The 26,666-nt window shown below is 42.1% G+C and overlaps 1 protein-coding gene across 8 annotated transcripts in view; it reads right to left on the bottom strand.

Annotated features, from left to right (window-relative positions):
- PIAS2 (protein inhibitor of activated STAT 2) overlaps nucleotides 1-26,666 on the bottom strand; it is a 65,248-nt gene that overhangs the window by 24,927 nt on the left and 13,655 nt on the right. For 7 of the 8 annotated variants that reach the window (XM_075932710.2, XM_075932711.2, XM_075932715.2 and 4 more), the window contains exons 2-7: nucleotides 17,397-17,871; nucleotides 11,383-11,467; nucleotides 10,613-10,663; nucleotides 10,402-10,492; nucleotides 9,257-9,391; nucleotides 251-356 (exon numbers count right to left, since the gene is read on the bottom strand). In XM_075932710.2, the coding sequence (XP_075788825.1) occupies nucleotides 251-356; nucleotides 9,257-9,391; nucleotides 10,402-10,492; nucleotides 10,613-10,663; nucleotides 11,383-11,467; nucleotides 17,397-17,871 (943 nt within the window). The remainder of the gene's footprint in view (nucleotides 1-250; nucleotides 357-9,256; nucleotides 9,392-10,401; nucleotides 10,493-10,612; nucleotides 10,664-11,382; nucleotides 11,468-17,396; nucleotides 17,872-26,666) is intronic. The other variant, XM_075932713.2, reaches the window with a different exon arrangement.

Genomic DNA, 26,666 nt, shown 5'->3' with positions numbered 1-26,666 from the left:
ATAGATATTGATGTCAACACAAATGCTGCATCTTGCACTCCACCACTAGAGATACTTTCAGCAATATTAAGAGACTATTCAGACGTGGAGTAGGTGCTCTCTCATGGTCTAGAATAAGCAAAAGCAATGCAAGCTCTTTCTCTGTACTGGGGATAGAAGACTTTGGTATAGGCGCAGTGCTGTAAATCTGGTATCTTTAACCAATTCTAGATTGCTTCAAAACAAATTGGGAAAAATTAAACCAACTTACTCAGTGCTCTCGAATGGTCTGGATTTCGGATACCTTTCATTTTTAACCTCTGTAAAAGCATGGCTGAAGTGAGTTGCCGAACGAGATATACAGACATGGAGTAATTCTACAAAGGAAGAAAAATGACTAAGGACTGAAAAGTTTTCCTACCTTTCATTTGAAAAAAAAAATCAGTTTTATTTCATGCAATAAACAAACACTTCACTACACAGAAAGATTATTTAAATACTAGCCAAGTAGCCCATCATCAGACGGGATTTTCAGGTCTCTCCTCCATGTCGGTCTTCTCTCCTGAGCCTCCGGTGTCTCGCTCCATCTCCCCCCCTCCTCCTCTAGTCTCCCCCGCTCTCTCACTCTCTCTCCTCCTCCCCCTCCTGCCTCTCACTCAGGGCGCCGCAGAGCCCAAATGGCCGTTTGGGCTCTGCACTCCCGTTCTGCATGGGGGGGTGTGGAGCCCCAACAGTCGCTTGTGTCACTTGCTCCCCTGCAGTGGCCTGGCTGAGCGGCACAGAAGTCAGCCGAGCACCACGGCGGGAGGCGAAGGGAGGGCGGGGCGGTGACGTTCACGGTCAGGGGGCAGGGCCTAGAGCCGCTGTCACACCGCATGTCACCGCCCCGTCCCCCTTCACCTCCCGCCGTGGTGCTCGGCTCACTTCTGCACCACTCAGCTGAGCCACCGCAGGGGAGCAAGCAGTGCAAGCGGCCATTTGGGCTCTGCATTCCCCATGCAGCACGGGCCGCCCAGAGGGAATAGCCAGCATTTCAGCAACAGCGCCTCCCAGAGGGAACAACCAGCATTTCAGCGTTACAGACTCTCAGACACTGGGCTACTATCTATCTATCTATCTATACACACACACACACACACACACACACACACGATATACTAGTAGAATAAAACAGACTGATTCAATGAAACAAATGGCCGCACTTTTTAAAATATTACTATAGGTTAATGAAGGGATGTGAACAGTTGACCAGTAAGCATCTCCACTCTAGCACAGCTGCCCCTGTTTAAGCATTTAACTGGTTAACTGATTAAACAGGATTTTATACCCCAAGATTAACATAGGTGCAGCAATGGAATTTATTCCCAAATAGAGCCATGTATTAGTTTGCTGACCGAAGTACGAATCTATTGCTATCAGTGGGATAAATTCACAGCTGGTTTAAGACAGAGCACCTCTTCATAAAGTTTCACCCTCTTACACCAATAGAGAAATAGGCCAGATGACAAGTCATGCAATTGACAGTTTTATGAGAGGCATCTCTTACGGTGATTCAAAAGAGAATATAAAACTGTTTATAAAAAAAAAAAAAAAAAAAAAAAAAAAAAGACATATGCCCATATAATTCCTGGTGGACATTTCAGACTATTATTTTCCCCCGCTTCTTTTCTTTAACAGCCACCAAGTGAACAGAAGGAGAGTAATCTTATGTCTATACATCTCCAATATCTGTAATACAGTGGATCACAGATGAAGATGGAAGTTTGCATCTGAGAAATAGTAATAATATGAAGATAGAAGACTATGCAATTTCTTCTATGCTCCTCTAATGTTCGATAGTTCTTTGAGATACAGACATTAATATCCTGCAGTTTAAACTGGATTACAAGAACTAGGCTCCAATATTTCACCTGAAAGACTATTCCTCAGCACTGCAAATCTCACCATCAGAAATTTGTCCTGATTGATCATAAAGGGTTGTGGTTAAGAAGGGGAAAACTTATGTCAAAAGACATCCCTTTTTTCTTGTTATTTACACCCGGGCAATGTCAAAAGTCATGTCCCCACATAAATATTATTTTATTTAAGTGAAAGTTAAGTCACCCTTTCTGCAAATTAAGCACTCTTGGCCTCAAATAACTTTTGATGCTCTCTTCTGAACACCCTCCAATTTGTCACCATCTTTTTGGTCAAACCAGAAGAGAGCAACCATTTCATTACTAATGTATCAGATAGCAAACTCAAGAGTATCCTGGACTAGATTCATACCATTTGAGGATGTTAAATTTAGATTAATCAGCTAATCGAATGGTTGATGCAAATTGCATCAACCATTCAATTAGTCGATAAGGGCACCTCCGCCTTTGAAATGTAGCAAGAGCCTTGACGGCTTTTGCTACATTTCAAAAGCTAAAGTGCCAAAGGGAGCATGGAGCCAGTGGGGTGACTCAAGCAGTCCCCCACTGACCCTGTGCTCCTGCTGTGCTTCTGCCTTACTCTTGCTACATTTCAAAGGCAGAATCGCTGCCAGTTCCCCGTTGTACCCCAGCCTCCCCATGTGGAGATGGTGCTGAGGGGAACCGGCTTTTAAGCTGGCTCCCCGCAGCACTGGCTCTTGCTCCCTCCCATTGCTGCCTCTCTCTGATAGAGACAGCAAGGCGAGGGGGAGCGACTAATCAACTGATAGTCAACTAGTCACTTACATCCCTAATACCATTACTACTTTTTATGTTTGTTCCCTACTTTTTCTTGGTAATATTGGTTTGAACTTTCTAAATCAGAGAAGCCAGCAGAAAATTGCAAACTGAGATCTAACTCACTTATCACTTCTTCTAGATCACAGATGAAGATTATGACACTACAGTATCCCCCCTAGACATCTCCCTTCCAACATAATTTGCTGCATATAACCCTTTGGCTTACAATTCTTCAGCCAGGTTTCTTTCATTCTAGCTATTGTCTTATGGCGTCCGTCATTGTAGAATCAGAGCGTCTCCTACTTAAACACTCCTCTGCATTTAAAAATTAAACAAAGGCATTTCTTCCTTTGAAGTTCATCGGAATAGACAAAAAAGTTGTCTCCATGCATGTGAGGAAACTGGGGGAAGCCAAGTAGGAGACAAAAAAAGATTTGAGTTCTGAAGGAGTAAGCTCTGATCATGCATCTCTGCAGGAACACGTTCAATAGTCTAGATCCAACTCCTTTGAAAGTTATGCATTCATGAGGCTTTCACTACCTAGTAACCGATTTATCACTAATAAATGTAGCTATTATGGCAGTTTATGATCACTGAGTGAGAGAGGATTTCTTAGAAGCTGGGACCAATACCAAGGAAGGTTTCCAATTTGAGGACAGACCTTGAACTTGACTACTGAATTCAGGGCTCAATCCTGCAAGATGCTGACTTGTAATCTAAGCACATTGTGAAGTGCTTTGCTCCATCCATCTTATAAGTAGTCCCACAAGCGCTTCAGTGTCAGTACTTCACACCTTGCACAAAATAGCTTTGAGAACCAATGTAGACAGAATACTGCATTGATGTAGCTGCAGTAATCCATGTTGCTATGCGGATGGCCTGATGTGTTTAACATTAGTTATACTACAACTGATGCCAAGTTTGTTTGAAATGAGAGCGGTCTAGTGACATGACAGACCATGTCGTCTCACTAGTTTTCCCACTGGCTTCACACAGAGCCTGAATAATGTAGGGGAACCATTATGGGCTTGCTTGTCTACATCTCATTGATTTCCTCTAATATTTATTTTATAGAATGTTGCTGTTGGGATCAATCCCCATTCCTTTTTTTGAGTAAGGATACAAATTTTTCTGGCATCTCACCAGTTCTCCATCTCACCAGTTCTCCCAACTTGAATACTAAAATGTCAGTCACAGCAAATTCCTTGATTGCATAGGCAATGTCTACACTGGAAAAATTTGGCAACAAAAATGCTGTCACCAACAGTGAAAACCGATAAAACTGGTTTTTCTGCCTCACTGTCCACATTTTATGGCCACATTGCTTTGCTCTCTGTGTTGACAGGATACTAGCAATGTTGATAAGCATTCCAAAGTGAGTTGCAGCGGGAAGACAGAGTTGATCCCTGCACTTCTTGGAATTCCCCCATAGCTCCGTGAGTTCTTTGTGCTGAGGAATGTCAAAGCAGGGCAGCAGTCTCTCCAGCCCTCCCCCTGCAGCAGCCATCTGCCCGCAGTGTTTTTGGCAGGGCAAAACAGGAGAATTCCAAAGATTTATTGTTTGTTCCCCAAATGGAGTAACTCACTGAGCTGTCAAACTTCCCAGGAGCTTTGAAAGGTAAGGAATGCACTGCCTGCAGGTCAGCAGAGATCAAAACACTGAGCACAGTCATCCGGGCAGGCATTATGGGATATTGACAGAAGCCAGTTCTCTCAACAAAACAGCAGAGTCCACATTGGCTATGATGACAATAAAGGGAGGGGGAAGAAAAAAACGTCTCTCGGGGTGGAAGTTTGTCACCAAAACTGGCTGTTTTTCCCAAACAGTCACGTTGTAGTGTAAATGCTCTCACTGTTTAGTTGCCAAAGTGCGCCCATGTAGACAAAGCGTTTATATCATAGGTAATTATCTTCCAAACTAACTAAATTATAGGTATTGAATTTTTTTTCAAGTATCCCTTACCTGCTCTTTAGCAATAGCCATTTTAATATGATCTTCCTCACCTTCTATATGTCCAGACTGCTTTCCTTTAGCTTTCTTGTCAAAGACATTTTAAAAAAATAAATTCAGTATCAACCTTTTACAGCCATCGATTTCCTTCCTTTATTAAAATCCACTTCCTTCTGATACTCATTTTACCTCTAATATATTTATTTCTAAGATCTTTACTCCCTTTAACCTCTGAAAGTGTGTTTACACTACAAATAAAAAGTACTACTTCAGATAAAAATAGCAGTGAAGACACGGCACCTCTGCTTTTATTCAGGTTAGCAATTTAAGCTAAAGCCCTTAAGGGACCCTGGAGCTCAACTTGAACTACTAACCCAAACTCAAGGCAGAGTTGTCATGTCTTCATGCTACTTTATCCCACGTTGGCTAATGAAAGTTATTATCCCATGAGGAAGAACACCTTTTTGTTGCAGTGTAGCCCAAACTCATTCTGCTCTTTTTGTTGTCTTCTCCATGAAAACTGTACATGAGCCTATATACTTTGTATGGCTGACTCCCTCTTTTCCCAGTTGTAGTGTTTTCTTTTTTGTAATTAATCAGCCTCATCTTTTAGCAGTTGCTAGTCTCATTTTACACAATTTATGTCACTAACTTATTGCATTCCTCTCTCAGCACGGGTAGTGAAGATAGACTAATGAGTTTCTCTCTCATTTTCATGCCTCGGTAGAATGCTATAATATTTGAAGTGCAGACACTGAAGATAAGAGTTTAAATTCTAATTAGGGATGTAAAATCCCATTTAATCAGTTAATTGCTTAAATGGGCTACTGTTGTCAGTAGCCTTGCTGGGCTGGCGCACTCTTAACCAGCAAGCATCACCCCATAAGGTTAACCAGATAACCGCAGACATCCCTAATTCTAACAGTTTTCACTTGAAGTTTTAAACAGGATTATGAAAAAATTCTATTAATATATACACAACTTTGCTGAAAAAACTCTCAAAGCCTAAATTTTGGGATTAAAAACTACTTGACAGTGGCCTTTGTATTTTCAAAAGAACACAAGTTTCATCTAGAATTGCCACAGGGCTTCAGGTCTCAATACATGTACTTCAACCTCCTTGATGCTTGGCAGTTCAAAATACGTTTTTCTGCTAAAAACAATTAAGGTTTTATATAAAATTGAAAGGGATAATACAGCTCCCTTAGAAAAACGGAGACTAGGAAATGAGAGAAACTTTCTATGCACCTTTACTTCATGTCTCTTTCTCTCCACCTACCCTGAAGTCACTCAGCCCCTTGAGGGAAGAGGCTCCATTTGCAATAGAGGATATACATCTCATTGTAACCCCAGATAATTATGTACTTGCCCTGTTTCAGTAATGAGAACTGCAATTGAACTTTGTAAGAGAATAACTGGAGACTTAACAGCTATTGTCAAGTAAATTTCTGTAGTTTATTAAATAAAAGTTGATTTCATTGAAACATTACTTAAAAATGAACAGCATTTGGACAGAAAATAGGAAACTCAAATGCATGTCTGCATGAGGGTGGCTGGAGACAAGGCATTTTCAAAACGTCTGCTCCTGCATTCTCTAATGTCTCTTAGGGCATGCGTAAGCTACATTTCTCTTCTGAAAGAAGAATGTAAATGAGCCCGATCGAAAATGCCAAAGACGCACGGATTTATAAATCTCGCACTTCATTTGCAGAAAGGCGTGAGTGCTTTTTTGAAAAGAAAAAAAAAAACCACACTGCTGTCTAGACAGGGTTCTTTTGGAGAGAAAAAAACAAAAAATAACCTTTTTCGAAAGAACCCATACATCTCGGGTTCTTTCGAAAAAAGTCTCCCCCCCCAAAGAACCCCGTCTAGACAGCAGTTTCTTTTTCAAAAAACCCTTTTTTTGAAAAAGCGCTCACACGATTCTGCAAATGAAGCATAAGATTTGTAAATCCGCGCTTCATTTGCATTTTCAATTGGGCTCATTTACATTCCTCTTTCGGAAAAGGAATGTAGTTTAGACATAGCCTTACTGGTCTTAATGGCCAATTGTCTATAGAAGGCTCATGCTAGAGAGCATTTTCTTTGTCTCAACCTAGGAAATGGCAAGTTTCTCTCATTACGAGTCATTTTATTCATCTTCATCTCACTACAAACAGTTAAGGATAAAAAAATTCTCTGAAGCAATTCTAAATTTTTACCATTTTGGTTTTACTTTAAAAGTTTCACGTAAAATGCTGGCACCGCTGAACTCTTTGAAGTTTGCCATGAACTTCAGTGGGATCAGAATGTCTTTTATAGCCATTAATTGCAGAATCATACAATACTAGAAATGGAAGGGACCTCAAAAAGTCATCAGGTCCAGTCCCCTGCCCTCACAGCAGGACCAAGCACCATCTGGATCATCACTGATAGATGTCTATCCAACCTTCGCTTAAAGCTCTCCAGTGATGGACATTCCACAACCTCCCCAGGCAGTTTATTCCAGTGTTTAATGACCCAGACAGTTAGGAAGTTTTTCCTAATGTCCAACCTAAACTTCTCGCTGCAATTTAAGCCCATTGCTTCTTGTCCTATCATCAGAAGTCAAAGAGAACAATATTTTTCCCTCCTCCTTGTAACTCCCTTTTAGATACTTGAAAACTGCTATCATATCCCCTCTCAGTCTTCTCTTTTCCAAATTAAGCAAGCCCAATTCTTTCAGTCTATCCTCATAGCTCATGTTTTCGAGACCTTTAATCATTTTTGTTTCTCTTCTCTGGATCTTCTCCAATTTCTCCACTTCTTTCTTTAAATGTGTCCAGAACTGGACACAATACTCCAAATGAGGACTAATCAGTGCAGAGTAGAGCAAAAGAATGACTTCTCATGTCTTGTTCACAACACTCCTGTTAGAAACATGATTCTGGGATGCATTTTTTTTGCAACAGTGTCACACACAACTCATATTTGGCTTGTGGTCCACTATGACCCCTAAATCCTTTTCAGCAGTATGCCTTCCTAGACAGACACTTCCCATTCTGTATGCATAAAACTGATTGTTCCTTCCTAGAGTGGAGAACTTAGCATCTGTCCTTTTAACTTCATCCTATTTACCTCAGACCGTTTCTCTAGTTTGTCCACGTCATTTTGAATTTTACCCTATCCTCCAAAGCACTTGCAACCCCTCTCAGCTTGGTATCATCTGCAAACTTAATAATCGTACTCTGTATGCCATCATCTATCGTTGATGAAGATACTGAACAGAACTGGCCCCAAATGGACCACTGTGAAACTCCCCTTGTTATGCCCTTCCAGCATGACAATCATTAATAACTACTCTCGGAGAACAGTAATCCAGCCACTTATGCACCCACCTTATAGTAGCCCCATCTAGGTTGTATTTTCCTAATTCCACGTTTCTCAAACTGTGGGTCCTGACCCCCCGGGGGGGGGGGGGGAGATCGCAAGCAAATTAGAGGGGGGTTGCGGTATCACAAAGTTTGAGAACCCCTGCCCTACTTTATTTATAAGGGCATGTAAGACCGTGTCAAATGCCTTACTAAAGTCTAGGTATACCACATCCACAGCTTCTCCATTGTCCACAAGGCTTGATGTCCTATCAAAGAAAGCTATCAGATTGGTTTGACATTTGTTCTTCACAAATCCATGCTGGCTGTTTCCTATCACCTTATCTTCCAGATACTTGCTCCATTATCTTCCTTGGCGCAGACTGGTCTGTATTTTCCTGAGTTATTCTTACTTCCCTTTTTATAGATGGGCACTATATTTTCCCTTTTCCAGTCTTCTGGAATCTCTCCCAACTTCAATGATTTTTCAAAGATGATAGAGCAGATATCTGAGTCTTAAGCTATCCCCTACTTGAGTATTCCAGGATGCATTTCATCAGGCCTTGGTGACTTGAAGACATCTAACTTTTCTAAGTAATTTTAACTTCTAAACCTACCCCATTTCCACTAGCATTCATTCTTTTAGGCATCCCGTCACCATCAAACTTCTTAGTGAAAACCGAAACAGAGAAGTCATTAAGTACCTCTGCCATTTCCAATTGTTATGGTTTCTCCCTCTTCATTGAGCAACGGGCCTATGCTGTCCTTGGTCTTCTTGCTTCTATTTGTAGAACGTCTTCTTTATTACCCTTTCTGTCTCCACCTAGATTTAGCTCATTTTGTGGCTTTGCCTTTCTAATCTTGCCCCTGCATTCCTGTGTTGTTTGCTTATATTCATCCTTTGTAATTTGACCTAGTTTCCACTTTTTATATGACTCCTTTTTGATTTTTAGATCATATAAGAGCTCCCGGTTGATCCAAGGTAATCTCCTGCCATACTTACTATCTTTCCTATGCTGTGGAAGAGTGTGCTTTTGGGCCCTAAATAACGTCCCTTTAATCACGTGCAAGCTCTATGGAACTTTTTTGAAAGCCATACATTCTTGTAAACTAACTTTTTATTAAAGTTTTTAAAATAAATGTTTTCTTCCTAGCAAGCTACTGGATGGAAAGAGTTGAAATCTTTACAATGAAGGAATACAGGCAACATAAATGTTAGCACCTCTCTTGCCAGCAACAATCAAATGGGAAAAGGAGTAATACTGAGTAAGGTTATTCTCATAGTACAAAGACCAGTTTACCTTTCCAATTTCAGATGCCCAAGAAATGGAGATCTGGTTTGGCACTGCTGATGATAATCTAACAAGAGATGTAATATTCAGAGGGCGGCCTGGGCGCTTCTGCTCAATCCCATTTTTTGGTGGTGGAGCATATCCCTGAAATAAGGAAAAGAAACCTCTCTCTAATTTTTTAGAAATTCTGACTGTACCCTGAAATCTACCAAAGACACCATTACAAAGTTTTTGGATAGCAGAAGTTTTTATACAAAGTTAAAAATATTGTTTTCTGGCATTTATTTTTGGCACGCCTTTTAGATTTTGCCATCACAAATCATGTACTTATCCTTCTCTCTCTCAACTCAATAAGCCTCACCTCTCTCAACTCAATAAGCCTCACTTCCCTTTTAGGACTATACTGTGTTACCAATATAGAAAAATTTTGTACAGCTTTACAGAGCTGTAGAAAGATTATCTTTAATTGGATAAATTTCTCCTCCCTTTTCATCTACCCTCAAGTTTCAGAGTTATAGTTCATATGAGTCATCACAATACCGCTCAAATGTTAACAGATAAGAAAACACCTGCTTGTAGAAATGAATCTCACATCAGCCATTTCTGTGATAGGAAACTTTTTCCCCCAAAAAAATCCCTACAACTGCTAGGCTCCACCACTATTGACATGTTTGGAGCCCTATTATTTATCCTTCATCCTCACCAGGAAAATTGCTATTTCCTCACATCTTTAAAAGATTCAAGTTATGGAATGAGATCTTCCAAGAACGAATAGCAAAAGACAGCCCAAATTAAAAGCAGGTTATGTACAGCCAAAGCTGATATCTAAGATTTTACAGATGCTATCTAGAGAGGTTTCCCATACAACCAGAATTAGAATTTTTGGAAGAATTGTCATGCTGCAATTTAGCTGTGTCTTGGATGACCCAAACGTAGAAAAAAAGACCCTCCATGTGTAAAATGCTAAACATTAGTATTGGTGTCTTAGTGACTGTCAGTGCCTAATGCACACACAATAACTGCACAGGCTATTAGACATGAAGTTGTGAGCATATTTCTGAAAAAAGAGTCAGGTCCTTTTTCACACCCATTTTAGACATTAAGCAAGCTAATGAGAAAAAGCTACATGGTGGAATAGAATTTTAATAACTTACCGGCAATGGAAATAATTTCCCATTTACTTTAATGCATAAACTATTGGGATAGTTATCTTCCTGAGGACAACTAGTCTCTGCAAGGCATAACCTATTTCAAAAAGAAATTTGATTTTTAACTGACGTTACACTCAGATAACTATTTACACATTAAAATATACTTAGATTAAAATAGCCAAGTACAAACAATGTAAGAAAAACGCTAAATCACCTTAGCTGAACTTGTACTGTGTAATCCCTCCTGCCTCCTGGCAAGAAATCCCTGTTTGGGGGGGGAAAAAAGGGAAAAAAAAGACAGTTCACTGTTCCGCTCTTACCCCCGATCTCACATCCCAATTTTTCTCACCGGGGGGGGGGGGGGGGGGGGATGACAAATCTGCTCCAATATCTCTAGTTAATTTCAAGACTTGTATGTTTCTCATTACTAAGCTACCCATGCAATATAAGACAAAGCACTTTTAACCAAAACAATTTATTTGTATTAATTAAAATAATAAACTAGATCTCTACCTTCCCTCCAGCAAGGTCTTGGGACTCCAGAGGTGGTTGTGTAGAGAGGGGAGGAAAAAAAAAATAAAATCTGACACCACCTGAGGAGGGAATCAGCACAAAGGAGGTCCTCCCACTGTGCTCCACTGACAAACAAGGGTAGAGGTTAGAAACAGCCTCCCACCCCAGTAACCAGGGAACACAGAGAAAGAAAACAGTCTGCCACTCTTTCAGTAGTCATGAAAGCTATTTCATTTCAAACAATCGGGTCCCATCATCTCCTCCTCTAACTCCCTGATTAGGTAGATTTGTCTCCCAACATAACCATTATTATTTGTACAAAGACTAATTTTAGGTGTACTGAATAATCGGCTCCAACCACTTTAGATAAAAGATCATGCCACAGGCTAAGAGATATGAAGGAAGATTTTTCTGACCCACCCCTGCAATTTTGCAAATGTAGTGATTTAATACGTCAGACACTCCTCTTACCTGGAAATGCAGATTTCTCTGACTTGTTGAGGTGTTAAAGCAAAGATAAAAAACTTCTCCTGAAATCTCTGAATACTGCTCTGTACTGAGAGAAAACATGTAAAAACAGCTTTAAAACAGGATGGTCCACTAATAAAAGTTCAAATGATCACAGGGATGATGACTTGAGAGTCCACAGTTCTGCTTTCTTGGACAAAACAAAGGTCAGAATGGAATTGCTGCTAATTGTATACAATTGTCAATGAGAAACAGCTATGAATGAGTCAATTCTAGTCAGTGTAATTTTAATATTAAGCTCAGTACTAAAATAGCAATTTGCCTTCTTCAGAAGCTTAGAAAATAAGGTTTATTTTATTCTTAGATGTTACAAGAGATTATACAGAGTTGAAATGTCCCAGAATTTTCACTGGTTGTCAAGTGAACTTGCAAAGCAAATAGCAACACTGCATTGCCTCCCACATATCCTTACTACAATATAGCAAAGAATTTGAGATATTACTCTAAGTAGTTATCAGAGAAGCAAGTGCACATGGGCCTGCTTGAGAACAACAATTCACTGGAAAACTTTTAATTTCATGAGTGGAGAAGGAAGTTACACCTTTGAAACATATCGGATCTCAATACTACAGAAAACCCATCTCTATTAAGGCCTCCTCTACATTACAAAGTTTTGTCAAAGAAAGCTTCCTTTTGCTGACCAAAAAGCTACTTTTGGTGGCAAAACTGCTGTTTTGCTGACAAAATAAAACCACTTCAAGGAGAGGAAGAAAGCTTTTGGCAGAAAAGTAGGGCAACCAAGCAGCAATATAGACATTGCTGTTTCTTGACATAACTAGATTTCTCCAGTATCCCACAATGCCTGCCCAGACTGTTTTGATATCTATTGCCCAGCAAGCATGAACCCCTCTCCTTTCAAAGCTCAGGGAAGTATCTGACAGCTGATCTTGCTGTTCCCTTTGGGGAACAAAAAGCAAATGGTTAGAATGGAATGCTCCTGTTCTGCTCTGGGAACACAGTGGCAGGAAGACTGCTAGGGTAGGGTGGGAAAGAAGAACAGCTTTGACGTTCCTCAGCACAGAGCTGCTCCCAGCTATTGCCAAGTCTGACTGAAGCTATTCAGAGATTCTCTCTCTCTCACACTCACACATCATTTTCTTAAAATAGCCTATTAAAAGCTCCAAGATAGCTTTCAATAGTCACCAGGAGACAGCCGATTTCAGGCCTCCTGGAGGGCAGACCACCTTAGTTGTGGGAGAACTTGAGGGAATCATACAGCCACATGCAGGCAGGCAGAGTGGGCAGCTTGGGGAGAGACTGCTGTGTTGAGCAGAGCCATTTGTGGTGGGAGGCAGCTCTCAGCTGGAGGAAGGGGGTCCCCATCCTCCTGCCACAGGATAGGTCAGACAACTTGCTATTTCCCATGCTCCAGACACACCAATCTCTTCTCCCTTCCCCGACACATTTCAGTTGAAAACAGCAGCTGATAATAGGATGCCACCAAACCAGTGGTTCTTAAACTTTTTCCTCAATGCAAACTTTTCCATGAGCTGCCAATTGCTAATGGAAACGTGCCATTAATCACATAATTACACCTGAGCCACTATGCTAGTGCTGCAGCTGGAGAGAACGGTTTAATTTAACCAGTAAGAAAGGAAATATTAATCAAAATTATTAAACAGATTAAGTGCTTTAACTCTGTTAGTTTAGCAAACCTCATTTATGTCTAACACAAAAGGTTTCTACATTATCTTTATTTATGGCAGGGGTGGGGAACCCTTCTGGGTTGGGGGCCACTATCCCACAGAAAAATCAGTCGGACTACACAAGTGAGAAGCAGAAAAAAACCAACCCCAAACCAAAAGCCCCAACCCTCACTGATGTCACCCCGCAATTAAGACACCTCACTCCCCTGGTGCTCCCACCCTACAGGTGTGTGTAAGGAGGAGAAGAAGTGTAGACTGCGTTTCAGGTCTTCCCATAGGCCAGATTAACTCTTCTGAAGTTTCAGGATTAGTGGACTTTGTGGATTCTCCTTAGGCTACCGAGTGGGACCAAAAATGAGAGGTTCAATGTGCGGGATGGGGCTGCCAGTGAGTGGGATAGGGATGGAGGTGCAGGATCTGGGTGGGAGCTGTGGTGCAGGAAGTGGAGAAGGTGCAAGGTCTGGGTGTGAGGAGGATGTCTGGCCAGGGGGGAGGGTGTAGGAGAAGGCTAGGGTGTGTGGGGTCTCAATGGGAGCAGCAGGGAAAGCCTCCAGGCAGTGCATCTGTGCACTGTTGTCCCCCCTCCCCCCAGCCAGGGGAGTTTCTTCCCCGTGAGCTCAATCTGGTGAGGAGGTCTGGGCTCTCTCTTTCCTCCCACAGTGGGTAAGCTTGCACTGATGCACCAACCTCATGGAGGTGGTTTGTGTACAAGGCTAGAGTACCAGCACAGTTTCCCTACTGTGGGGGGGAGGGGGAGAGAATAGGGGGCGGAGCTCAAGCCATGGTCCACCTTCAAGGCAGCTGCTGACCAGTGTTCCCTCTAAGCCCGTGGTCCCCAACCCGGTGCCCGCGGGCACCATGGTGCCCGCCGGGCCCTTTACGTGCGCCCGCAGAGCAATCTGGGCTGGCCCCGCCCCTGGGCGTGCGGCAGGGGCCAGCCCCGGGTGCGCCGCGCATGCCGGTGCCGACCCTGACCCCCGCCCCCGTACTGTACTTAACTAGCACTGTTCAAAACAGAGCTGGAATAATGTGTCTTACTGCAATTACAATATATGGTTTCACCTTGTTTTCAAGGACATACAAATGCAGAAAGATAAGTGACATTTCATTCTAATGAATATTAGAGTAATCTTTTAAGAGAATGTACTGTAAGGAAAATGCTCTCTCTCCAACAAGCCACCTACATGTACAGCAAAATTTGACCCTAGAAACCTTTGAAAAGGTTTCTTATGCTTACATTACTAATTTGCATGACTATTATAAAAGCAAAAGTGGCCCTTGTTAAGACCCATTAGGAAATGGATACGTAAGAGAAAACATAATGCCACTACATAAATCCACCATATGCTCAATATTAGTCACTCAATCGCAAGAGATATAATACAATTTTTAAAGGTACAGAGAGGTGCAACAAATTATTAGGGCTATAAAACAGCTTTCATAAGGGGAGAGATTAAAAAGGATTGGCACTGTTTAGCCTAGGAAAAAGCCAACTAAAGGGAGTGGACGATATCACACAGGTCTGAAAAATAATGAATGGTTTAGAGAAAGTGAATAAGGAAGTGTTATTTACCACTTCACATAACACAAGAACCAGAGGACACCATATGAAATTAATAGGTAGCAGATTTAAAACAAACTCTGTACTTTCTTGTACAGTGCATAGTCAGTTAATCTGTGGAACTCATTGCTAGGAGATGTTGTGAAGGCCAAAAGAATAACTAGGTTACTTTATGGAGGATAGGTCCATTAATGACTATTAACCTAGGTAAGGGAAGCAACCCTACAGCCTAATGTCCTTAAGCCTCTGACTGCCACAAACTGGGACTAGATGACAGGGAACGGATCATTCAATTGCCATTCTCTTCATTCCCTCAAATATCTGATAGTGGCTCTGAGTCTGACTACACACTGAACCCTGCTCTGCGGCCCCCACCCTCTGCCCTCACTCCTGCACCCCCAAGCCCGATCCTGACTTCTGCATTCCCACTCTGCCTTAAGCCCGCCACTCCTCCCAGAACCCTGCCCTAACTCATGTATCCCTACTCCTTGCCAAGTCCCCGCAACACCTGTGCTGACTCCTGTGCCTCCGAGCCCCCTGCCTTGAGCCCGTTCCCCTCACACCCACACCCACCCTGCTCTGAATCCTCCACCTCCTAGACTACTGCACTGACCCTGGCACTTCCACTCCCTGCCCTGGCTCCTGCACCATCACTCCCTATCTGAGTAGAGATGTAAGCAACTAGTCAACTACCCAATAAAGCTAAACTTATCAGGTAATCGAATCGCTACTTGACTAGTTCCTCCCCACCCCTCAGCATTGCCTCTATCAAAGGCAGCAAGGTGGGGAGCAGGAGCCAGTGCTGAGGAGGGGAGGGAGGGACTGGCTTCAAAGCCAGTCCCATCTCCCCCAGACCCCCCAGCACAATCTCCACCGGGGGGGGGGGGGGGGGGGGGGAGAAGGGGGAGAAGCACAGCCTCTGGGACTGGGCGCAAGCTGGGACTCGACTGTTTTGGCTTGAGCCCGTGGCTCTTAATACAGTTAAGATTAATAGGATCAGCATCTGGGACCCGCTGATTCCGGACCTGTGCCTGGTCCTAGCTACACCTCCACTTCTCCTTTCCCCCAGACGGTGTTGAGCTTTTAAGCCATTTCCTCCCAGCACCAGCTCCAGCTCCCCCTGCCTTACTATCTCTCTCTGGTGAAGGCAGTGGGGGAGGTGGGACAACTAGTCAAGTCACTAGTGGACTACCCGATAAGCTAAATAAATCATGTATGTTTTTCTTTAAAAGCCCCCAAACATTACTAGAGTTAAGGACCAGAGCAACACTAAATAGATCAGCTAGTGAAGGATAAAACAGTCTATTGTAGGTGCAGCAGAAGGAAGGAGAAAAGAAAGGAATTAGACAAAAAAATCCTCACAATAAGCATGGAGAGAAAATGAGAGCAAACATGAAGGTAGGGGTCAACTTATGTGCAGTTTTGCAGACATGAATATTAAATTTGATGCAACTGAATGTCAAAAAAACCAAAACATTCACAAAGATACAATATATGTTTTCAAGGATTTGGATTTTGACCCAGACTTTGAGGGAATTCAGGCCTTGGTGCACTCAGCTTTGCAATGCCTACGTGATTTAGGAGCCTAAATCTTATTTTCAAGACTGATCTAGGTGCTTACATCTTGACCTTGAATAGGTCACTTTTGAAAATGAGATTTAGGCCTCTAACTCACCTAAGCATTGCAACATTAAGTGCACAAAGGTCCAAAATGCTTTAAAATCTGGGCCTTTGAGGACAAGTAGGACTTCACACAGCTGAAAGCTAGAGATGTTCAAGTGTGTGAATTTGCGTAAACTTGTAACCGCTGAAAAAAATTCAGCGGTCATATGTTTACAAAGGGAGGGTTGGGGGAGCGGGAGCCAGTGCTCACAGGGAACTAGCTTTTAAGTAATAACCGTCCCCCCCATATCAGAGACAGCAGCCCCCCAAGTGTGGGGGGGGGGGGGGAAGGTGAGGCAGTTCTGAGAGCCTGCTCCCTGTGAGTACTACCTCCTGCCTGAATCCCCCAGCAAAGCCTGGGCACATCAGTTAACGATGTACTCAAGTACATGTTAACATCCCTACTGAAAGCACACATACCTCTATTCTGTACTCTATCAAAACAAGTTTCAGAGGAGTAGCTGTTTTAGTCTGCGATTAACAAAACAATAACAAGCAGTCCCGTCAGTCAATAAAAGATCAGATGACCAATCACTTCTGCCAAACCAATATCCAATGCATGATTAAATTTACACCTCTCATTTGAGATAGCTCTTCCATAATGATTTTGATATTAAGAGCCTACCCTACTATGAAAACAAACACCTTAAAATTTTGTATAGCTGGAAGATAGTTTACCTTACTTCTAGTGAAACTACAATTTATGATCACATGGATCAAAAATTGGTTTTCCAAAAATAATTTCCTACTGCCCCATATAGATATATGATCTTTAAGTGAGGAGCAAACCTATGATCAGTGACACAAATGATTATTAATTTCATCAGTGTTTTCAAAGGCAGAAAAGAACCATGTTTTGGAGAGTTACTTGATTGCAGTCAAAGAACATTATTGTTACTGGGAGTGGCAATTAGAGCAATTTATGAAATACCAAGTAGCACGTACTGTCTTTAACAAAGTGGAAATGGTGATCTTTAGACAAGTGTCTAATATGAAAAGCTCACTATTTTATGCACCTGGATTTATTGATCAAAATGGGGATTGCTTCAGTCAGTCTTAACACCACACTCTACAAATTAAACACTTACCTAAACTCGTAGGTTTGATGAGGACATCAAGCACATCATAAAATGGGAGGCTTTTCAGCTGAACATCAGGATGGACAGGTGGAATTGGAGGTGATGGTTGCTGCATCTCAAAGTGAGGCTTAGTGTCTTGAAGCAGCACAGAACCAACAGGCGATGAAGGAGACTGAGGGGTGACTGAAGTAGAAGGTAGCGGGTGAATTCCAGCAACAGCCAAGTCAGATTCCACAGGAGAGGAACTATTATCTAAATTGAAAACTGACGGTTTTATAGGTGACAAGTCAGACAGACTTTCAATTGTCCTGGGGTACCGACGCCTATAGAGCTCTCTGATTTTAATCTGAACTGCTGGGCTGCAGCCACTCTTCAGTAAATGCAGTGCCCTCATCAGGAGGTCATGTTTGCGCCCACTTTTATTACGTCCAGCAAAGCCCAACAACACTTGTAGTTCAGAAACTCGAAAACTTGATACCATATTCTAAAGGGAGGGAAAAAAAAGTTAAGATTAGTACACTACTCCCTTACAGCATATGAAATTCACATATAGATTTTTATAGCTCAGGTTTAATTTTTTTTTTTTAAACAGGTAGTGCCTCTCCCTAAGTGTAGCTTTGCCCCGGCATATCTCCAAATTGAGTATATGTTGCCTATTCAACTGGACCAGTGTTTCCTAAAAAGTGGGATGCACTTCCTCAGGTGAGTGCAAGGGACTAGCAGGCAATCAGACCCCGAGCCTTGGCCATGGCTCCCGGCCACCGGGTCTGCTGCCACTGGCCAGGGCTTCGCTCCTGATCCTGGCTGTTCCTACTCCCAGTCAGGCTCTCTGGTCCAGCAATATCCGGGGTCTTGCTGGACCATGGATGTTGCCGGACTAGAGAGGTTCAACCAGTAGTAGACTTCAGTTGCTCCCAGAAGTCTGAGGTTTTTAAGTCTCTAGACTGTGGTGGAAACCTCCCCTTCCCCCCAAAACAACCAACGCTTGAAAAATGTGACCCGAGTATAAGCCATGCAGTGATGTCTGCCTGAGTTTGTAGGGAGCCTGAAATGACGAGACAGATGCAAAATGCACAATTCATTTCAACAGGCACTAACTCAGACAACGATAGTTCTCCAAACCAGTATCCATTTCACACTTCATTAAAGCATGCTAAAAAAGGAGAGGCAGTAACATATGCTGAAGATCTGCTCAATTCAATTTGAGCAACTGATCATTTTTTAGGCTTTAAACATCTAGCAAAATCAAAAGGAGGTGAGGTTGATTACATTCTTCTGAAGAGGGGCTCAGACTTCCAGAGTTCACGAAATCATGAGTTAGATAGTCTAGGGATGTAAGCCACTAGTCAACTATCCAATAAGCAAATGCTCATTGGATAGTTTACTTGTGACTCGACTAGTCGCTTCCTCCGCCCTTGCTGCCTCTATCAGGACAGAGGCTGGAGCCGGCTTAAAAAACGGTTCCCCCCAGCACCATTTTTGTGGGGAGAAGAAGTAGGGGTGCAGCAGGAAACCAGCGGTGCTTCTGCCTTTGAAATGTGGCAAGAGTGGGGCTCTTGCTACATTTCAAAAGCAGAAGTGCTATGGGGAGCCTGGGGCGAGCTGGGGACTCAAATAGTCCTCCACTGGACCTACACAGCCTGCTTTTGAAGGGCTCTTGTACATTTCAAAAGCAAAGTGCCACTGGGAGCATGGGGCCAGTGGGGACTGCTTGAGTCCCCTGCTGGCCATGCTCCCCATAGTGCTTCCACCTTTGACATGTAGCAAGAGCTCTGCCAGCTCTTGCTACATGTCAAAGGTGGAGGTGCCCTCATCAACTAATCGAATGGTCAATGCAAATTACACCGACTATTCAATTAGTTGATTCATCTAAATTTAACATCCTTAAGATAGTTACAAAATGTTACAAAATTATGAATTATTGCCATTTAATGTAATTGATTTTTGCAAAGTAAAAATTATTTTTAAAGGATAAACTCTCATTTAAAGGTAATTTTGATCACTTTTTTAAAGTATCCAGAGTGCATCTAAGTTCCAAACAATAGTTATTACACAGCATTTTATACTTTCATACCCGTCAGATTTTATGTTCTAGAAAATTAAAAGGAAATGGTCAAATTCACACCTCTCTCCCCCTTCCACAAGTATTCTAATAGCTTAAAAAACCCACTCTCTTCAGTTTGCTTACTTTGTGAATTTTAGCATCCTCTGTGTTTATAGATTGTTTTACTATTTCTTCTGAATATTTTGTTTATTGGTCAGTTTCTCTGTTTGTGTGGGACTATTCTACAATGACAGAGAAGATTATTTTTTTTAAGGAAAGATGGAAACATAACTGGGAAATGTGTATGCAAAGCCAAAAGACTGGCAAGGGAAAAAATTACTGGTAGGTCAGTAAATGGAAGCTACTTGGAATCTAATCACTTTAAAAATATTGCAAGTCGAGAGTTCCTTAAAGAGACTCTCAACACAAGAGGGACCAGTTGCTGAGCTGGTGTTAATAAAAACACAATACCCCTCCAGTGGACTCTTGTTGTATGATCTAATTGGGACTGTAGCCAGACTGGCTAACCAGAATGCCTGATAAATCCAAGAGTGGTTGTCTGAGCCCCAGCCACTGCCTGTTCCAAACAGCTGGTGAGTCAATAAATATTGAGTGTCAGATAATGGAGGTTTGGTTAAACAGAGTTCTACTATAGTTTATTCCTGGTTCCCAGACAAGTGCTCTATAAACCATGCCTCTCTGATGACTAAGGGCTTTATTTTCAAAGGTGTCGAGCACCCACAGTTCATATTGACTTCTGCTGGGAGTTGAGGTGCAATAAAACCAGGAAACCAGAACCTAGGTTTCTATTATTTCTTCTCCATCAGCATTAAATACTCAATCTAATTTTATACTTTAACTACTAATCTTGAATATCTAAATGTTTGAAGTGGGTTGTGTGTTTTTCCTAGACTGTTGGCAGTTGACAGTAATTGTGACGGGAAAGGTAGTTTCTCAGAGGTATGCAATTAAATCTTGGACAGTCATCTTCTTAATGGGAATTCCTATTAATACTTGGCTAAGAGATGCCAGACCTTCCATCCTTGGGACCTTGCCAATCCTGAACAAGAAAGTTTGCCAGACCACAGCAGGTCAATGCCAACCCTCTTCAGCTGGCCTCCAAGTTCCCCTCCCGACTATCAGACTCCCAGCCAACCCCCACTTGCATCTACTGGGGCTCTCTTTTCCAGCAACATCCGTTGTCCAGCATCCAGACTAGAGGTTCAACTTTACCATAACTGGCTACAGTCATTTGACCAGTATAATGACGAAGACTTACGCAGAATGATATAGGATATTGCTAGAAGTGATAGAATCAAAACTGCTGAAGGGAAGAATTAGGGTGAACATTAGGAGAAGTGTCATGGTAGTGAAACACAGTAAGGTGTGGAATGTGGAAGTCTTCCAGGGAAAGCAGAGAGAGTATGACGCATTCTAGTATTTTCTCCAGGATAGGACAGTTATAGTACATTTAAAGCTAATTAGCAGAGAGATAATTGGATATCTTAAATAGCAGTATTACATGGCAGAAACCTAGGATTCTATAAAATATTAGTTGTTTACTGCCAACTCATAAATGGTCTTCAATTTTTGGAATAAAATACTGTCCACCGTTTCCACTATTATAATTACATTTCAAGCTAGTTCTATCCCTTATTTTGATAGTAAAGCAGATAAACTAAATCAGATAATTGTGGACTTGGCAGGTAAGAAAAAGTTATTTTTGTCTAAACCACAGTTGCCTACACCAGAACAGAGATGTAACAATTACTGACTTGCAATCCTACTCCCTGTTCCCCACCAATAGTTACAGGACTCCCAGTTCTGTATGTCTCATTCATACCACTCATTTAGGGATGTTAAATTGTAGATAATCAGCTAAATCCAGTAGTCGATGAGCACTCATCACCTACTACATTTAAACTGCACAGCTGCAGTGGGGTTAGATCCTGGGGCAGCACAAGCCGGGACTGCTTTTAAGCCAGCTCCTGCTCCCAGCACAGGTTCCTGCTCAACCCCCGCCTCTATATCAGAGGCAGCAAGGTGGGGAGGAGAGAAGAAATGGGAGCAGTTGACTTGACTACCTACCTGATAAGCCTAAGCTTATTGGGTAGCTGACTGACTCCTCTTTTACATCCCTACACCCACTACCCAGTTATTTCTCAGAAACACCTCGATATTAGAATAACTATAATCAAATTGGCTGTAAGCAGTTATTAGCCACATTGCAGTTAGACACATGATCTTTGAAGTTTTATTTTTCAAATAAGTTTATTGTGATTATGTAACTATTCTCACACTAGAATTCATCTGCTAAAAACTAGCACACATGCAATTCTCAAGTTGACTGCCAAAATAATAATAAACCCACACATCCCCCACGCACACACCAAAAAACTCTGTCTCTTCAAATTCTCACTGGGATGTCAATGGTTAACCAGTAACCCCTCTTGGGTGATGCTTATCCGATATTGGTTTACCGTTGGCCCGGCTGGACTGAAGCAGCCTTCCACAGGCAGGGCGCTGCCCCAGCCCAGCCACGCCATGGGCGGGAGGCCACTCTGGTCTAGCTGAAGTGGCCCCCGCTGTGCCTATTTAAGCAGTGAACCCATTAAACATAACATTTAACCGGTTAACTGATTAAATGGGATTTCACATCCCTAATTCTCACTGCCTTTGGTTAAAGCAGAAAAATCTCCAAAACATGCATAAAAGAAATAGGTTAGATATACATATCCAACCAGAAATGGTGGTCCAACTGTCAAAAGGACCTATAAACACACAATTTTTATATGTACATATACACATGTATACACATACACACACACACAATGGATTTGAAAGAATTCATGCTTCTGTCTGACATTGGGATGCATGTGGAATGTGATTATTTCCAATTGATGAGAAACAGATGGCTGTGACAGCAGGGACCGTTATACTCCAGTCCAGAATGACCACATGGTCCCCAGGCAGCAGCTGCCAACCACCCTGACCACACCTTCCAACTTCCTGCCAACTCCTTCAGCCCCCACTCACCCAGCCCTGAGCCCCTTCTCACTCAACCCTAACTCCTGTACCACCACAACCCCAGCCCTGAGGCAAGCCCCTCGCCCTCATTCCTGCACTCTCCACAGTACTAGCCCCCTGCCCTGAAGGACCCAAGCAAAGTCAGGTAAATCTTGTGGTATAAATATATGTTAAAAATCCTTTGACATATTTCCCTCCTTCATAGGGAGCACAATTGGAACTACAATTAAATTAAGATTTATTTTTGCATCTGGGATGAAGATTTAAAGAGACTATTGGAGATTATGAAAGTAAACTCAACAGTCTTATAATATGCATCTTAAAAAACAGAAAAAGAAAAATATTTAATTGACTTAAATACTCTGACCTCCAATAGTGTGTTATATGCAAAATGCAACAAAGATATTTAGCAATATTGTCAAATGCAACAAAGATATTTAGCAATATTGTCAAATACTTATTTTAGGTTTAGGGAACAAAACTTGTTGTTAGTAGTGGAATCCATCATGACTAACATGATTTAAACCAAGAAAACCTAACTCTTCTGATCAAAGGTTAAAGAAACAGGCTGTGCCTTGCAGCACCCTTTGCATTTCCCTCATTGCTGTTTGTATGCATTCCCGAAAATTAAGGTAATATTTGCAGTTAAATATGCCTAGATACAACTCACATTTAATGTGGAAATTCTGAAGAGTAGCATTTTGCTATTGCCTATTAGTATAAATATCACCACCCACACGTTAAATGGAGCATCAGCTTTTAAGTAGAAAAGTATGTACACTGTGTTGATATACAAAACTTGTGCTTTTGAATAAAAATACTGCTAACATAGTTTAATCATTTGCAGTAAAAACACTGTCACTAACAGAGTAGGGATGTAAGTGGCTAGTCAACTATCCTATAAGCTTTTGCTTATTGGATAGTTGACTTGTCCCTTGACTAGTCGCTTCCCACGCACCTTGCTGCCTCTCAGAGGCAGCAAGGGAGGGCGGGGGAAGCAGAAGCCGGTGCTGTGGGGAGCCAGCTAAAAATGCTGGTTCTCCCCAGCACCATCTCCGCAGGGGCAGGAGAGGCAGTGGGGTAGCAGGGACCGGGCACAAGCCAGGAATCAGTTGATTCCTGGCTCGCGCCTGGCTCCAGAAGCTGCGCCTCTTTTTTAAATTTATTAAGAGCCTGCCAGCTTATAATAAATTTAAAAATCAGAAGCTCAAGGGGGTGGGGGGGGATGCAAGCCAGGACAGCCGATTCCCATGCTGCACACCAGCCTTTTAAATGTATTAAGAGCCAGCAGGCTCTTAATACGTTTGAAAGGCAGAACTGCAGTGGGATTAGCTCCCCCGCTATCAACCAGTCGATGGAAAAAAAAAGAAAAATCGATCGACTAGTCAATTAGTTGATTAAATTTAACATCCCTATAACAGAGTCTTTCACTTAGAGCTGGATTTTGCTTTCCTTTTAAGTAACGGTAGTTTTGGATGTGTAAAGAATGGAGGAATATGTCCCCATTTCATAATTTACTCCCTGATCTGCCAGATAAGATCTTATTTTTCTGTGGCTTCCCATTAAAATCAAACTGGAACCTGCAGGTGTGCAAGCATCTACTCTTGGGCATCTAACTGTAAGACCATGCTTTAAAAGCTCCAGTAATTTCCAGTAAACATTTCCATTTAAACCTTGTACATGCCAAAAACTATTTCATATTTTGTTTGTTCTCTAGCCACTGAAATACTAACACCTGGTTACCAGTATGCTTTTCACATTGATCTGATATGAGCTATTGATGGTGCTTTCAAGATTTTCTCTTCATTGCTACTTTATTGTACATATAAGCACTATCATTCTTAAATCAAGGATGCAAGCTTCAGATGTAAAATCAAATCTCTTGAGCTAGGACCTCATGCTTTGTCAAAGTTACACCCAGTCAGCTTTTTGCCTTTTTTTTTTTTGGAGAAAATTTGAAGGAAGTTCTGTTGGATCATGTTTAATTTTTAAACAGGAAAAATATAGTCTGGGAACTTCAAGTGTTTTCCTGTGCTTTTATCATTCAAATGTGTTTTTTCAAAACAAGATTTTGAAGGTCATTAGAGCCAAATAAAGCAGACAGGAAAATGTTATCCATTTAAAAATAAGCAGAAATCAAAGAAGTTCCTTCTTTGCCCAAGTAGTATTTACTATTCAAGAACTATTCATGGTTGCTCTAATTTAGAACTTAAGGTTAGCAATTGACCATGGAATGATCTTTCAAAAACAATCTAGGGAATGTAAGTATTTTCCACTGAAAGTAATGGAAGGCACACGTCTAAATCCACTACTCTGCTTGAAAAAACCCTCAACCAACAGGTACTTAAATCTCTATTTTCTCCTCCTCCCTCCTGGACCCAACTCACCATTTAGTTTGTAAACTGCTAATAGTGCTGCTGACCCAGTGAGACTAGGTCCACACTATAAGTTTTTTTTTTCGGAAAAAAGCTGCACAAATTGTTCTGCGCAATTTGCGTAACTTTTTCTGATTGCTTTTCTGGAAGAGGCTGTTCCACCACGGTTTAGATGGAGCCAAATGGCGGAAAAGCCTCCTCTTTCAGCAGAGCCTTTATCCCTCATAGAATGAGGGATACAGTGCTCCCCAAAAGAGCGTTTGTTCTTCCGCAAAAAAAAAAAAAAAAAGACACCACACACACACACACCACACATGCAGAAGAGCAAACACTTTCCTTGGACACTGCAGGAGTTTTTCCATGATTTGGCCTCCAGTAACCCAGAAAAACCCTGCAATGTAGACGTACCCTCACATACCACATTTCATCCAAAAATCTCAAGGCTGTCACAGGCAATGAGTAGACCTGACCAAATTCAGAGTCCATTCTGGTCAATTTCACAGCCATTGACTAATTTCACATCTGAAATTTCAGTGTGCTGTAAACAGGGTCTGGGCCCAAAAGGGAGTCATCTGCGTAGAGATCACAAAGCTGTTGTGAATGTGTGTGGGGAGGGGCATGAGGTCCACAGGATTTCCAACTTCACTAGTGCACTACTATCCCAGCTCAGCCTTGGAGCTTCCAGCAGCTGCAGGAGGTTGTCAGAGGTGAGGGATGCAAAGAGGGGCTGTCTGATCTCCCCCATGCTGGTGGAGGTACATCAACCAGGGGCTCCTAGCTATTAGTCCCAGCCAGCTGGGGAGGAACATGGTTTGCCCTTTTCTGCCCAGACCCAGAGCTTCCAGCAGGTAGGGCAGGCACCCAGAGGTGAGTAATCACCCCACATCAGAGTAGCTGGGCAGGTTCCAGACAGGACTAGCAGCTATAGCCAGGGGCTTACGGTGCTGCCAGCTCTGATCCTCCCCTCCAAAAGCTAAATTTCACAGGGAAGATCCGATTTCATGGTCTGACACATTTCAGTCATGACTTTGGAAGGCGGGCAATGAGAATTTAAGTGATTTGGCCAAGGTGACTCAGGAACATTGTGAGACTCATGAACAAAACCAGGGTTCCTGGTTCCCATTCTCTGTTCTGCACTGAAGTAACAAAAAAGTACAGTAGCAAGCTTAACTTGAAAATAAATGTGTACAAAAATAAATGTAGCTGTGCTTGTTTATAAATGCTGATTATCTGGACCTTGTAATAGGGAGAGCAAGAAGAACAATGCAATGTATAGCTAATGAGGAAACAGATAAATTAAGTACTAGGTTTTCAAAGCTGCATGCATCCCACTGCATGGTATTGTAAACCATAACTGCACACTCATGTGGGATGCACACAAATCTCTGAAATTTTGGTCTTACATGCCCACCATTCAGGTATTAGGGAGCAACCCATGGCTTTTTTAATCCTATGAAATGAACTGTCATTTTTACCCACTCTTAGCATTATTTAAATAGTGCTTGTGTCAATTACTGAATCTTAAAATTCTAGCAAATTACAATTAAAAAAAATAATAGTACCAAGCCTGTAACTCTAGTAAACATAAAATCTCTGTTCAAATCAGTGGTGTGTGTTTATGGAGGGACAGTGGGATGAAGTCCCAATATAGAGAAGTGAAAGGTTAACCAATAAGCATCACCCTTAATGTGTGATATTTACCAGTTCCAGTTCACTGGTGGGAGCTGTAACAGCACCCCGCCCCACCATGGGCAGAGGGCTGCTCTGGGAGTCCAGAGCAGCCCCTCTCCATGGCAGCCCAGGCACGTTGCAGATAAGGGTGGGGAGTAGGAA

This window comes from Pelodiscus sinensis, chromosome 6, assembly GCF_052426305.1.
Source record: "Pelodiscus sinensis isolate ZL-2025 chromosome 6, ASM5242630v1, whole genome shotgun sequence".
Classification (NCBI taxonomy): domain Eukaryota; kingdom Metazoa; phylum Chordata; order Testudines; family Trionychidae; genus Pelodiscus; species Pelodiscus sinensis.
The sequence above is the reverse complement of the archived record's forward strand: the minus strand, read 5'-3'. Positions and strand labels throughout refer to the sequence as shown.